Below are 12,500 nucleotides of genomic sequence, written 5' to 3' on the forward strand. Positions count from 1 at the left end.
GTTCACTGTGTTGTGGTTCTGCAGAAGCCAAGAAACGGAAGGACTGTCCAAAAGAGTGGTATCAAAATATTAAAGATTACCGATCACTTTCATGCCAGATACAAACCAGAAGCACTCCACAGCAGTCCTTAACCTCACGTTTGAGAGGGAACCAAGTGTTTTCACCTGCTAAAATCTCAGTCTGGATTTCACATGAGTGACCCTGACCTGAAAGATTTTGCTTCCTATCTGAACCATCCAATCACCCACACCTATCTCTCTGTTTAAATAAATACAGAAGTAGAAGTGTTACTGAACCACAAGTCATAAATAAGGTCTTGCCCTGCTAAGTAAAATAAAAAATGCTTACTGTCTTTAATAATTTTAATTTTACAATGTATCAATATTATTTCATTTCCCAACTAGGAAAATTCTAAGCACATTCTTTAGGATAAAAAATACAAAAATGAAAACTACTTCTGAAAGTATCCACTTTATGGTAACTTTAAAGTAAAGAAAAAAGGAAAGGTACCTGGAATTTCACTAAAAGTCTCTCCGAGCACGGACACATGGAAAGTCAGATCTTGCTCTTTCAGCTTCATCAGGACTTTAAAGAAAGTTTCAGGATCTTTGTCATGTTCCCTTAAAACAAACAGAATTTATCTCAGCATTGTCTACATTTAGTTGTGAAATTATGGGAGGTTTTTATTTATCAGAACACTGTTCCTCTAAAATTGTACATTTGGGGACTGAATTTATTCAAATCATTTCCCTCTTTGCTTCTCCTGCATGGCTGAACATTTTCCTCAATGTAGCACTTGGGCTCAGATCTATCAGATTCTTCTCTATCTCTTCCCTGTCCTCAAACAATGCATTTACTCTTCAAATTATCAGCTTTGAAAGTGAGAAGGACTGAGCCCTGACTTGAACATAAAATTAATTTAAAAAATGGTAGGAAAAAAACGCATTTGGATTTGGTTTTTTTTTTCCCTGTCCAAACATATGTATGTAACTTCCATTACAAATTTTTTTTGTTTTTTTTTTTTTTCAGGAGAAACAGGTTAAACAAAAACTTCTCCTAAACCTACAGGACTTCTCAAACTGGAATTTTAGGAATTCATGCTATACTCATTAAAAGCTTTCAATCCATTCAGTGCTTTGGGTAAAGAAAGGAATAAACTACCACAAGGCATTTTCTACCTTTAGATTTTAATGGAGTTAACTGGAAATTAAAACAGAATATAAGAAACTTGTACTTATTTATAATTTCAGCTGAAGACAGTATTAAAGGTTTGTATGGGTCTGACACTCAATGGCATGAAATGTAAGTTAGATTATCTAAAAATAAATTAACCCCCCCATTTTCCAATCTATCTTCTCTACTAGCATAGAATGAAAGGTTCAAAAGGTATCACAAAGGATTTAAAATTCCCAAATTCCTTAAGTTATATTAAAAATGGAATGAGATAATTTCCTCACTCTAAGGTGAATATTAAATCTTGCATTTAATTACTCTGCTTTAAATTATTGTATTTCTACAGATGTGCACCATATGCCTTTAAAATATTTTGGTTTTATTTATTATTTAGAAAATTCCACCACTTTCCTTCCTGTATTAAGGGAAAAATCTATATCTCAGCCATCCTAGTGTCTTTCTTCACAGAGTAATTTTGTAGAATGGAGTCTGTAGGTCTCTCACACTAGTATATGAAAGATTAATAATTATATCATTCAGGAAATCTGAAGCCAAATGACATCTGCAGCTCTACACGTGTTAATTTCTCATTCAGTCAATATTTTTGGTTTAGGGAATTAAAATAAATTAATCTTATAATTAATGTGACTTCCCTAGGCTGAGAAACCTCCAGGAATTGTGGACTTTTTTAGAATTTGACACATTTTCTTAAAATAAAGCCAGACAATAATCACTTTAAGAAGTCCTCCATCCCCCCCAATTTGTTTTGTTCCCAATAATAAGGAGGAATGCAACTGCACAAGCCTTGTGATTTGTTTCACATCTGTGAACCAGGAGTTTCCATGGCAATTCCAGCAACCCAAGTGGATGCAAGCACTGGTTTGCAGGGTGTATTTCTCCCAATTGCAAAGATCCCATATCTTTGACTATTAGTTTGCTGCATCCTCATGCTAAAAAGAGCCACCTGTTTCTGGTAGGTAACTTCTGTGCAGAAACTTTTGCCAGTATTGAGCTCCCTCCAAATGCCCAGCTCCAAGAGCCAACACGGGATCGCGTGCATTCGCATTTGGCTGGAAGAGAACATCCCCGTTATGAATGCTTGCAAGGAGAACTTCTACAATGCTGGGAGCTGGTGTAATTCATGACAGAGTTTCCCCTGAGCCTCAGTTTCCCCTGGACAGGTTTTTGCGTGTGCTCTCTGAGCGATGCCACGAGCCCAGCCTGGCTCAGCTCGTGCCGGCGGACCGGCGCGTCCCCGCGCGCGGAGCCGACAGACTCGACAGCCACGACGCTGACGGGGATCCTTCCAAGCTCTTCACAGCCCCGCCATCAGCTTTGCAGTCACAAAAAGTCCTTCCAGCAAAGGATATGCTTTCCCTCTCGCTTTCCAGAAGAGACCAGGGGTCCCAGAGGCAGCCAAAAGTGGAGGATGCTGTTGGAGCCACATTGTCAAGGAGCTGGCAGGAGAACGCGGAGCCTTACAGCTCGGCGAAGCCACATAAGCTGCACATATTTAGGAAAACTGATAGGAATTGGAAGTTGCAGCTTTGTTTAATAGGTGGGGAAGAACAGAAGGAAAATTTGGCACCCAGAAGGAATGCTGAAAGGGGAAACGTTTCCTCTGCACTGGAGCCGCTCTTGCGGGTTTTCTGCTGTAGGTGATCCTCCTTCCATCCCCCAGTATAAAATGTTTCCCTTTTAGGTGGCACTCCCAGATTTTAATGACAACATTTTGTGACTCTTGTAGCTTTTCTGTTTGGGAGCTCATCTTAAGTGACTCCATCAGTTCCTGTGACTTCTCCACACCACAAGCATTTTATTTTCATTAAAGACCTCCAGAAAACTCCTGGCCCGTGCACCTACAGACTGCAGTTTATTATTATTCTCGCAGAATACTGAAGGTATTAGCTGCTCCTGGTAGAAACAAATAAATAGTACAAGACCACCTCTTCGCTGCATCAAAAAGGAGAGAGCTCTGTTTCTTGGCTGACATGGAAAAAATCATATACAATCCAGTCTGCCTTACTCAGCAACAACTGCTAAACACACCAGATTGCCATAGCAGTGATCGTGGAAAAAGATGAACACAATATGGAATGTCTGTTCTGTAAAGATCTGCTCAAAATGATGTGCACTTTTGGCTGCATCTGTTGCATTTTTGAGCTTTATTAAACAGTATTAATTATATATACTCCATTTCCTGAAGAAGAACTGCAAAACAGTATAAAAGCCTGATATTAAAATGCAAACTTTTCTTTTAAGATATTATGTTTGGGGGAAAATCAATATAATGTGACTCCAGGGTCTGGCTTTGTTGTTTAGTTGAGGTATTTGAAATGCTTTTGTATTTTCACTTGATTTGATATGCATCTGGTAAAGGAAAAATAAGAACTAGGCATGGTATGAAGATGCTCTAAATTTCATCCTAAAAACATAAAAACATCAGAATGACCAAACTACAGCTGTAATGCCACAAAACAGGCACAGACACCACACCTGTGCTCAGATTTGAGAGCCCTGCCTTGGAGACATTAATCTCCATATTCAAAGCTCTCATTGTTATCCAGGATTTTTTATTATTGACTCTAACCCACAATTTCAGAGAGACATCTGAAGTTTCTCTTAGGAACTGGCTGAGGTTCAGTGATCTGGGTGGGGGATGTGGACCAGGGTTCATCCTGATTTAGTGGCTTCCCTTTGTAATCTGATATAAAACTTTGAGAAGTGTCCTTGAGCAGGGAATGGGAGTGTGGTGGGAGCGGCACCACCATTACTGAGCCTCCATTATTGTCTCTGCCTTAGATTTTCTGCCATAAAATGGGTGTGACAATATTATTTTTTCACCACAGAAGGATGCTGTCAGGATTAATTGATGACTTGACATCCTACTTTTCAGCCTAAAGTAATTTTAAAATGCAACCTCATAGCACTATGATGATGCTGCTCTATACAATCAATGGCAACATTCTCCAAAACACCCTTCTGCTCTTCAGGGATTTTGGGAATTCAGCCTGAGCCCTTGAGCCTTACCTATTGCTGGGACTGGAAGGAGAGTACATGGAGACCACCTAAACTGGAGTTATTGTCACCCACGTCCCTAACCAGTGATGTGAAACACATTATTAAAAAACAGGAAAAAAAAAGAAATAGCAGAACTTGGCCCTTTACATTATTCAATGAATATTCATCTCTTGAATTTGGGTGAAATTCAGTAAGAAACCCATATGGTCTTCTCTGACTTTAGCTTAATTTTTTAAGTCTATGTAAGCTTATCCTACATGGTGATAATCACAGTTATTTAGGATTTGGAGGAAGGCACAACTAGCAATGCAATTAGGAAGTGGAAGAGTTGTGAAAAAGCAGGACTTGTTCAAAGGTGGAAAATAAATGAAGTCTATTAAAAATACATACTAAAAGCTGGAGTTAATGCATTTATCAGTTAAAAATGGTGCAAAAACAGGGGGAAAAGTCTTAATATTTGAGAAAATATTCCATAAATGCCATGTAATGCCTGTGAAAGCCACAGCCCTGTGGTGACATCTCTGTGAATGACAGAACCAATTGGGCTGGAAAGGACTTTGAAGACCATGGAGTCCCACCATTAAGGTGCTACACATTCTGAAAGGGTTACAAAAGCAATATCAAAAGGGTTGATCTTAGAACATTTAGCATGGGAGATTTTCAGAGGGAGAGAATCCCAAATTGTGCAGTGCCTTAAATCCAGTGGTTGCAGCTCCTTCTGCCTCCCCATTCCCCAAAATCACTTCGACGTCATGGGCAAAGGTGAGAAATGGAACAAAATCCTCAGATGTTGAAGCAAGATATTTTTAAAAATGTGTTAGGTCATCTAGCAAGAGGTAAAAGATGGATTTCTGCCTGCCTACAATGAATGCTAGAAAATAGCTGATAGAATATGCCACTGAAGAATCATTCATTATTGATGAAGCTGGGCAGCAATCGTGGAGATGAAGGACCAGTGTGCCAAGAGACATCCTGGGAGAAAAGAACGGGACAGGGGACATCAGCCAGGAAAGGCACGGCTGCAGCAGAGCACAGGGAATGTGTGAGGGGCTGGGCAAGTCCATGAGCACAGAATCAATAATTAAAAATAAAGGAAATGAAGTTTCCAAGACACAGACCTTGACGTGGATGACATTGATCCTTTTTTTGGGGGGGAAGTGAAGTAATGAGCATCAAAGAAGGCAGAGGTACTGGGCAAAGCAATTCAAAGGGTAAGAAAAACACAAGAAGAGAAAAAAAATATTAAAAAATTTAAAATATTCCTAGTGAAAACTAAGTATGGCATATCCAAACACAGGGAGGAAAAGGATAAATACAAGGTAAATAGAAAACCTACATACACCCTACAGAATTAAAACCAAGGTTCCACTTCATCCAAACTGATACTGAAGAACAATATCAGGGAGTTTTTCCCTCCATTATACTATGCACTGTATTACACTTGGATATTTCACATTAAATCTTGAGCTCAGAAAAATTTGAATACAGGTTTATTATAATCAAATAATGTTAGAAAGTAGAAGTGTGGCCATAAAAGATAAACCTGGCCTTCAAAACAGAGAATTGCAGAATTCTGCTCTTTTCCTGACACTGATTTCCCACAAGACAGCACGGCCCAGCTTTCCAAATCTGCAAGATATGGTCTTAGAAGAGCTTTAATTTACAGAAATATGGTGAGAATCACAGTCAGTAAATACTTTAGTAGAATAATATTCTTCTTAAAGAAGAGGACTCATGTTACAAGCCTATTCAATACATGAAATGTAATACATTCCAGTAATTATTTTCACAGAGGACAGAAGACTTTCCTAAATCAAATGACTTTAATATACATTTTCTATGTTAAGATTATGAGAGGAAAAAAAGGCGACAAAAAAAAAAATTAAAATTCTAATACCAAATTCTGGTAACAATGCTCATGATAAATGCAAAAAAGGAAATGTTACTGCCAGGAAAGGACAATTAGAAAAGAAACAGGGAAAAAAGAAATAACTATGAAAATGCAAACATGGAGGAAAAGTTAATTGCTTTCCATTTATTCTATTTATCACAGTATTTTTCCATCTTTTTACATTTCCAAGATGGGGCTGAGGTAGACTGCAAATATGTAGTTAAGTCCAGCGAGTTTTCCTTTTCAGCTGATCTGCTCTACAAAATGTCTTTGCTGTAATTGTGCCTCTAAACATTGTCTGGCATCATCAGCATCAAAAGTTACCACAATATTTAATACCCCCTCAGTTCACAGAAAATGGAGTCAAGTAGAAGAAAATATTTCTGCATGAAAAAGAACCCTACAGAATAAATTTTAGCTGGCAATTTGTAGGTCCTACAAGCAAAAAAGGGTCCTGATCCTTGCCTGTGCTTTCAGAACACCTCTGCAAGCCAAGGAATTAAAAAATGGCACTGGAGAAGCAAAAAGCAGCCAAACAGTACTGGCAAATGCAGTGTTTTATTTTCTATTAGAGGCCATGACGTATTTACAGTGAGGAGTGTGTATTTTACCCTCTGATTTGTTCAAATTGCTGGCCTGAGAAAAATGGGTGGCATTTTGCTTTACGCTGGAAAAGCATTTTCTCCTATCTCCTGTTATCTACAAGAGATTCATAAAAAAAGAAACAAGAAAGAACCTTGGGAGTTTATTGTTTAGATTCTTCTTCTCCCCTCACAACTCACGAAGAAAAAACTCAAAATAAAATATTGCATGTCCCCTAACCAAAGAAATCTTGGGATCAGCATCAGTCATGGAGCCTCCTGCTTATTTCCTAAAGGGAGATTAAGCTTTGAAGACAAAGACCATCATTTGGTCTCAGTTACCTTGGTGTAAAAATCAATGCACTTTCATTCCAGTGCCTTTCATTTCTTTTATTCCAGCTTGGCCAGTCTGGCTGTCCCCAAGTAGAGGATTCAGATTTAAAAAAACAAACAGAACACTTTATTTCAATTTGCAACAAAGCCCTGTAAGTGCTATGGACTACCTCAAAGAGTTTATTTAAAAAAATAAAATAAAATTAACTTCCCTTAGTGTTCCGAAGGCAACATAAAAAAAGATTTTCCTGTTGTTTGGAGGTCATAAAATATCTGAGTGACCCTGACAGCCCTGATAACCATACACAATGTATCCTACTGCAATTCAACTACAAAATACTGCAGAAAGTCATGTCATGGCAATCATAAGATGGTTATGAATATGGTAGTAAGTGCATAAAAGTCTGCTAAAATAGTTCCTTGAAAGAACAAAAAACATACATAAATATAAATTTATGTATAAAGTACTACATAAAAACTACATTCCTACAGATTTTCCTGGGAATGGTGATCCCACCATACAAGACCTTGTGGCCCCTCTGTGATTTCCATCATGGATTCACACAACCAAGCTACAGCTACTTAAAACTCCACCAGATGCCCTGCTTGGGCCAAAAAGTGCATCCTGCTCTTCACTGAGTAATGCCCTGAGAGGAATTAGCTCAGGTACCCGAGATAACTCATCCTTTTGGGAGCCCCAAGGAAGAAGCTTCCAACCAGGAACTTTCTTGGCACCAAGGCTTGAAACTCATTATTCAACAAGATTAAAGTAACTCCAAATCTCCCTGCTTCCAGAATGAGGAATCAACCCAATGCATTGAGTCAGGTTTGCACAAACACAGCCGAGAAAAAACAGCAATTAGAGGACACAAGGAGGGGGAAAAAAGCATGAAAAAATGGAAAAAAGGAAAGCAGGGAGGAGAAGAAGGTGAAGAGAAGAGAGTTGAACAGTTGTAGTGCAGTAAGGAGAATTATAATATATAATTAAAATATATTATAATATAATTAAAACCAGCTTTGATGGAAGAAACATAACCCTCCTATTTCTGGTGAAAATTGGGAGGAATATTAGATCACTTGCTTATGAAATATTTGATTTTTGTCTCTTAAAGGTTATTCCCATACTTTGGTCCAGGGTGCTGTGACTTACAAAGGGGACTGGTGGCACCATCTATTAAGTTTGCTGGGGAGTTTGGATTACAAAACCTCTTCTGTCCTTGCCTATGATGTTCCCCAAAGCTGAGACTTATCTTGGACTATAATCTTCTAGAAAAATCCTGTCCGAAGTTTTCCAGAACATATGAAGAAGAAGATGAAAAAAAGCATAAATACAACATTACCTAGTAAAAGTGCAAACTGTATATTGGATATGTTGCAGAAGGTTCCTTGCAGAGACAGGGATGGAGACAGAGAGAGGCTTAGAACTAGAAAAGAGTGAGATTCAAATTTGCTGTACAAGACTATGTGTGAGGAGATGCCCAGGGAGCTGAGCCTAGCAAAGACAGGAGGATGAGGTTCAGAAGACCAAAACTTTTGATTTCTACTCTATTCACCCAAAAGATTGGGTGAATGGAGTGGAAAAGGATTGCTTTGAGAGGGATAGGTAGAGAAGCCTTGAGAGGACTCCTCAATCCCCCCATTTGACATGTGCTTCCGCTCAAAGACTTGGGTTTCACAACTATACAGGAAGGAAAAAAAATCCACCATAAAATGAATTTCCCATCCTGGGAAAAGGGAGAGCCAAGCTTAGTGGAGCTGTTAGGGCAATCTGTGATGCACCTGTTCCAAGCCTAAATATTCTTCAACTGTCCAGGTGATGCAGTCGTGGTCTTACATTAACTCAAAATCAGTTTTTCAACTGTGGCTAAAGCATTTATTCTAACAGGCTCTGGAGGATGGCACTGAAGTGGCTGCTTTGTGAAGCATCTGGACAGCACAGAGGGAATCACAGCATCACAGAACCATGGAATAGTTTGGGCAGGAAGGGATTTTAAAGCTCATCTTGTCCAAACATCCCTGCCATGGGCAGGGACACCTTCCAGAAGCCCATGCTGCTCCAAACCAAATCCAACCTGGACTTGAAGAAAGTTTCTCTGTGTGAAAATTGGTCTAAGCACAATAAGAAGCAGAATTGGGCCACAGAGCTTAAATACCGAAAACAGAGTGCTTAGCAGAAGTGAAAGAACGAAGCGTATTTGGGGAAGCAGTGAGTAAAAAAATAAGTCTCATTTTAATACCATTCTTTCCTAGCCTATTAGGTTCTCCAATATCAAAATGAAGCCTGCTAAAAGTTAGTAAATAAAGGCTTTCAGGAGAGCTTTATTAAATCACTTATGACTTATCAAGTTAAAACTCCCACTCAGATACCTTAATAAAACTTTCAGAGAATATATTTAATTTTCCTGGAAATCAGAAGCCAATTACTACCTACAGTAGTTACTGTTGGCTACGCCACTGATCAGCTTCCTGTAAATAGAATATTTGCCAACAACTTGAATTAGTTCTCTAAAGTTTCGGTTTCTGAAGGTCAAATAACTATGTAACTGCTTAATAAAGAAGCAAAGAAGTACCTCTAAATATCTCCAAGCTCTGATGGGCTTATATTCTGCTCCTTAGGTGAGGTATTAGCAAAGCTTATTTATTTTCATTTCCAAGGCTTTTATTTGCTCATTCCCTTGTGGTAAAGCTGATTTCCATGATGATTCCCTTCTTAATTTTAATACCCTTTTTACTCATCATATAGACATAAGAATTTTCCATAAAATAATGAAACCCTTCCAAAGGAAATGAAGACAACTAGGAGAGGAAAGTAAACTATAGCTTACTTCTATTTTTTCTTCCCTTTCCCAATTAATTGATCCACTGTCATATGCATATATGAAAGATTTTTTTTTAATGAAAGGAAAATAAGGTTAATTAACATAAAAACCCTCACTCCTTGAGATGTTGAATTTTGTATTTTATCCATGCTGCCTTAAGTGCCTTGATTTCCCAGTAATGACCTAGTTCTCCTAATGAGTAACATTAACCCCTGGCTGTAGCTGTCCAGGACTTAATTGTCAACTGGAGCTGAAATAGGAGAGTTTGCCGATCAGCAGGTATGTGGTATATTAACTCATGTCATTTCAGACCCTAATAAATAAATCTGTTGCTAAGGCAACAGGAACATCAGCTGTATCACTTTTTTCTTCCCCCCTCCCTTTTTAAAGGAAACTGGCTTTCACACTGAGCTTTTAAAAAAAGGAAATTAACTACATGTAACCGTAATTAGAAGAAACATCGTTTCTCATCTCAGAAACATATCTACATTAATGAAAAAAGGCATTCAAAAAGACGGCTGCTTTCTACTGTGACCAGGGTAACTGAAATTATTTCCCTCGACTAAGGGAATGAGATTTGAAGGATACATTTGAGTGGGAAGAGATCACAAAATATCTCAGCTCTTTGTATTTCTGAGATAGTTCCCCTCTCCTTTCCTACACTGCTGATGCCAACAGAGCAAATGTTGCTTCAATGATTAATCAGGAGGCCAGGCAATTGAAATCAAGGGAGAAAAAACACCACTCAAACCCAAACACCTTCACTGTCCTCTGTGGATCTTTCTGTAAGATGGGCAAACATGCAATTTTTTTGGAAAGCTAAAAGGTAAGAGATTCACAGAACATTTAGATCTGAAAAGCCCTCAAAAGTCATTGAGTCCAGCTGTTCCCCCAGCACTGTCAAAGCCATCACTAACCCATGTCCCCAAGGGCCACATCCACACAGCTTTTACATCCCTCCAGGGATGGGGACTCCACCACTGCCCTGGGCAGCCTCTGCCACAGCTTGACAGCCCTTTGGGTGAGGATTTTTTTTCCTAATCCTCCCTGGCACAACTTGAGGCTGTTTCCTCTTGTGGTGTCTCAGAGCCTCACAGGTGAACATCACAGCCCTCACTTAATTCCTGTCATTCTATCTCAGCATGGAGTGATTGTCTTAAAATTTTCCAAACTGAAGTTTTTTGTTTAGTTTGTGGCTACAAGATGGGATTTCTGAGTCTCTAATTACCCATATCTCAATCAGAGAGCAGGTAGGAAGGATATTAAGAGATGCTCACAAGCCCAGTTACTGCTCTTGGAACACTTACTTGAGGTTCTACCTGTACTATAAACACAACAAACTACTCAAAATTCTATCTGGCTTCTCAGTTGAAGAATGCAAAGGTAACACAGAGGATCTTTTTTTGCCAGTATCAAAATTAGAGATGTTTGCTCCTCTGGACTATAAGCTGCCTATAACCCTTTGAGAAAACATGCTGTAAGAAAGAGGGAGGAATTGATGCTGAGATTTCCATTATAGCAGAACCTTCAGCACATGCTGGACTTTTCTACAAGCTCTTAAAAACAGTGATCAAGGAATAACACATCTTCCACTGGAAGGGCTCAGTGCCTCAAATTCCCTTGCTGCAGGAAGACATTTCAAGATTAGGCATCGTGGAATGAACAACCAAAGAATGAGCACTTCCAAGCTATCTTTCCACTTAAGGCTGACCTTCTCAAATTATTTCATTCACTTTCTTATTTGTTATTTGTTAGAGTCACCACTCCTGGAGGGACTTAAAAGCCATGTGGATCTGGCACCAGGGGACAAGGGTTAGTGGTGGGCTAGGCAGTGCTGGGCGAATGGTTGGACTCCATGATCCTCAAGAGGTCTTTTCCAACCTAAATCATCCTGTGACTATAGTATCTGCTCTCAGACTTAACCCCAGCTTGCAGGAATGTGAAGTTAGACTATTTTCACATCTGGAAGAGGAAAAGGTATCAACTTCTACATTAATGTCTCCACATGTTCATGGCAGAGGTTCATCCGCCACATGCCATCAGTGTCATGCTCCTGTGAGTGCTGTTTTCCTTGGGAGTACCTGGATGGCTTTCCTTAGATACTGCTAAAAAGTTCCCATTTTGAATTTGTCATTTTACATCCTGTGGGCTTTTTATCCTACCTGGTGCCTTCCAGTTAACACTGTACAAACACTTGTATTTAAAGCCTTTGTCTTCAGTCTGCCTTATTTATTCAGCATATCGACCTGTTCTCTGCAGGCTGTGCACAATGTTGAGGATGCCTGTTGAGCCTAATGGCATCTCTGGGTACTCAAATGTGATTTCTGGATGGATTTCCTTCCTGTTTTGCTGTCTTGTCACACCTGCATTTTGATGGGATAAGATTTGGTCCAAAATATTCAACATCATGAGGAAAATACAAGTCGCTGTATTCTCAAATGTCTCTATTGGAAATAGTTTTCAATTGAGAGTTCAAACAGTGACTACACAAATCTTGTATTGTTCTGCCAAAAGGAACAAGGTACTGTTCGATATACATGTTTTTAATATACAAATATATATATATATATCATATGTTATATATTAATTATCTATTATAATATATATATATTATATATGTATAAAATAAATAAAAAATACTATTTAAAATCCCTTTCCACGTTCCTGTCCCTTGCAGCTTG

General features: G+C 38.8%; 1 protein-coding gene across 4 annotated transcripts in view; it reads right to left on the reverse strand.

The window, feature by feature from the left end:
* The window catches only part of GTDC1 (glycosyltransferase like domain containing 1), a 293,649-nt gene that overhangs the window by 140,907 nt on the left and 140,242 nt on the right, over positions 1-12,500 (reverse strand). For all 4 annotated transcript variants that reach the window (XM_059476534.1, XM_059476535.1, XM_059476536.1 and 1 more), the window contains exon 8: positions 512-621. In XM_059476534.1, the coding sequence (XP_059332517.1) occupies positions 512-621 (110 nt within the window). The remainder of the gene's footprint in view (positions 1-511; positions 622-12,500) is intronic.

Source organism: Ammospiza nelsoni, chromosome 7 (genome assembly GCF_027579445.1).
Source record: "Ammospiza nelsoni isolate bAmmNel1 chromosome 7, bAmmNel1.pri, whole genome shotgun sequence".
Taxonomy (NCBI): domain Eukaryota; kingdom Metazoa; phylum Chordata; class Aves; order Passeriformes; family Passerellidae; genus Ammospiza; species Ammospiza nelsoni.